Source organism: Zingiber officinale, chromosome 6A (assembly GCF_018446385.1).
Source record: "Zingiber officinale cultivar Zhangliang chromosome 6A, Zo_v1.1, whole genome shotgun sequence".
In the NCBI taxonomy this organism is placed as follows: Eukaryota; Viridiplantae; Streptophyta; class Magnoliopsida; order Zingiberales; family Zingiberaceae; genus Zingiber; species Zingiber officinale.
This window is the reverse complement of record NC_055997.1, coordinates 29,335,943-29,337,289: the sequence shown is the minus strand read 5'-3', so window position 1 is coordinate 29,337,289 and position 1,347 is coordinate 29,335,943. Positions and strand designations below refer to the sequence as shown.

General features: G+C 43.6%; 1 protein-coding gene across 1 annotated transcript; it reads right to left on the bottom strand.

Moving 5' to 3' along the window:
- Positions 1 to 276: 276 nt before the first annotated feature.
- Positions 277 to 1,070, bottom strand: LOC121994720. The gene is made up of 3 exons (XM_042548661.1): positions 1,023 to 1,070; positions 855 to 914; positions 277 to 771 (listed from the first exon to the last, which is right to left on the bottom strand). The coding sequence occupies exons 1-3, from the start codon at positions 1,068 to 1,070 to the stop codon at positions 277 to 279; spliced, it is 603 nt and encodes a 200-aa protein (XP_042404595.1).
- Between the last annotated feature and the right edge of the window lie 277 nt (positions 1,071 to 1,347).

Sequence of the window (1,347 nt, the reverse complement as noted above, 5' to 3'; positions counted from 1 at the left end):
AGCTTTGGGCACTCCTTAGCTTTGTGCCCATCGCCTCCGCATTTGAAGCACTTGTAGGTGCCCCACAGGCACATGCCATAGTGCTGGCGGTTGCATTCCTTGCACACTGGTTTCTCATCCGTCTTTGGGGTAGCTACTTTCTGTGATTGAGGTTTCGACTGCCCTTGAGACTTCTGCTGTCCCTATCCTTTTATGGTCCTGTATGCGCCTTCTTATTCAGATGTTGTTGCTGCTGTGTAGGGGGTCTTTTCCTCTGTATCTCCCATTCAATATCTTTCAAGGACTGCTCGGCTCTATAGACTCTAGTGACCGATCATTATATTCAGTCGGGTCTGCCAGTAGAACGTCCCGGCGGATGGTAGGCCTGAGACCATCTAGAAAATGCCTCAATTTTTCAGTAGCATTATTTGCAATCAAGGGTGCAAAATGGCATCCCCTATCGAACTTCTTGACGAACTCAGCGACGGACAGGTCTCCCTGTCGAAGACTTATGAATTCCCTCTTCAGCCTCGATCTCACATCCACAGTGAAGTACTTCTCGTAGAAGATCCTCTTGAACTCCTCCCAGGTCAAGGTATTTAGATTAACCCCTCTTTCAGCTCCCTCCCAACATAGGGAAGCATCATCCTTCAGCAGATAGATGGCACATCGAACCCTGTCAGTGTCAGCCATGTTCATGTATCGGAAGATTACTTCTAAAGATCGAATACATACTTCAGCAACAAATGGGTCAGTAGTCCTAGCAAAGTCTTTAGGATTCATCCTCCTGAACTGCACATATACGTCATCCTATTGTCCCCTATTAACGCTACCCGCATGCTGCTGTAGGAGTAGAGTCATTCCTTCTAGTATACGAATAGCAGCATCTGGGAGTGGAGCTGGGGATTGGGGAGCATAACGTCTCGGTGGCATATCTGTAGATATCAACACACATGCATTTATATTTAAAAGCATAACCTCCTAATTTTGGTAACATAAAAGCATTTAAGTTTAACATATAAAATTTAAAACAGTAAACTCACAGACTTGAGGCTTGGCATCCTGAGCTTTCCAGAACTAGCAGTAGACATATCCCTTACAAGATCCTTGCTCTGATACTAATTGAAACGACCCTAACGTCTACTTAGCCTTTAAATTATGCTAGAATTATATATACACCTCTTTTTTTTCCACCTCCTGGCCCGTACACATGTCCCCATAAGAATAATTGCAGTCATGCACTTTATTAATAGTTAAACCACGTGAGTACACATGTACCACCAACATTCAAAACCCAATAAAGTTCTTCCCAAAGCAAACAACGTACTAACCCAAACATCTCAAAGCAAAATATAACTAATCATTCAA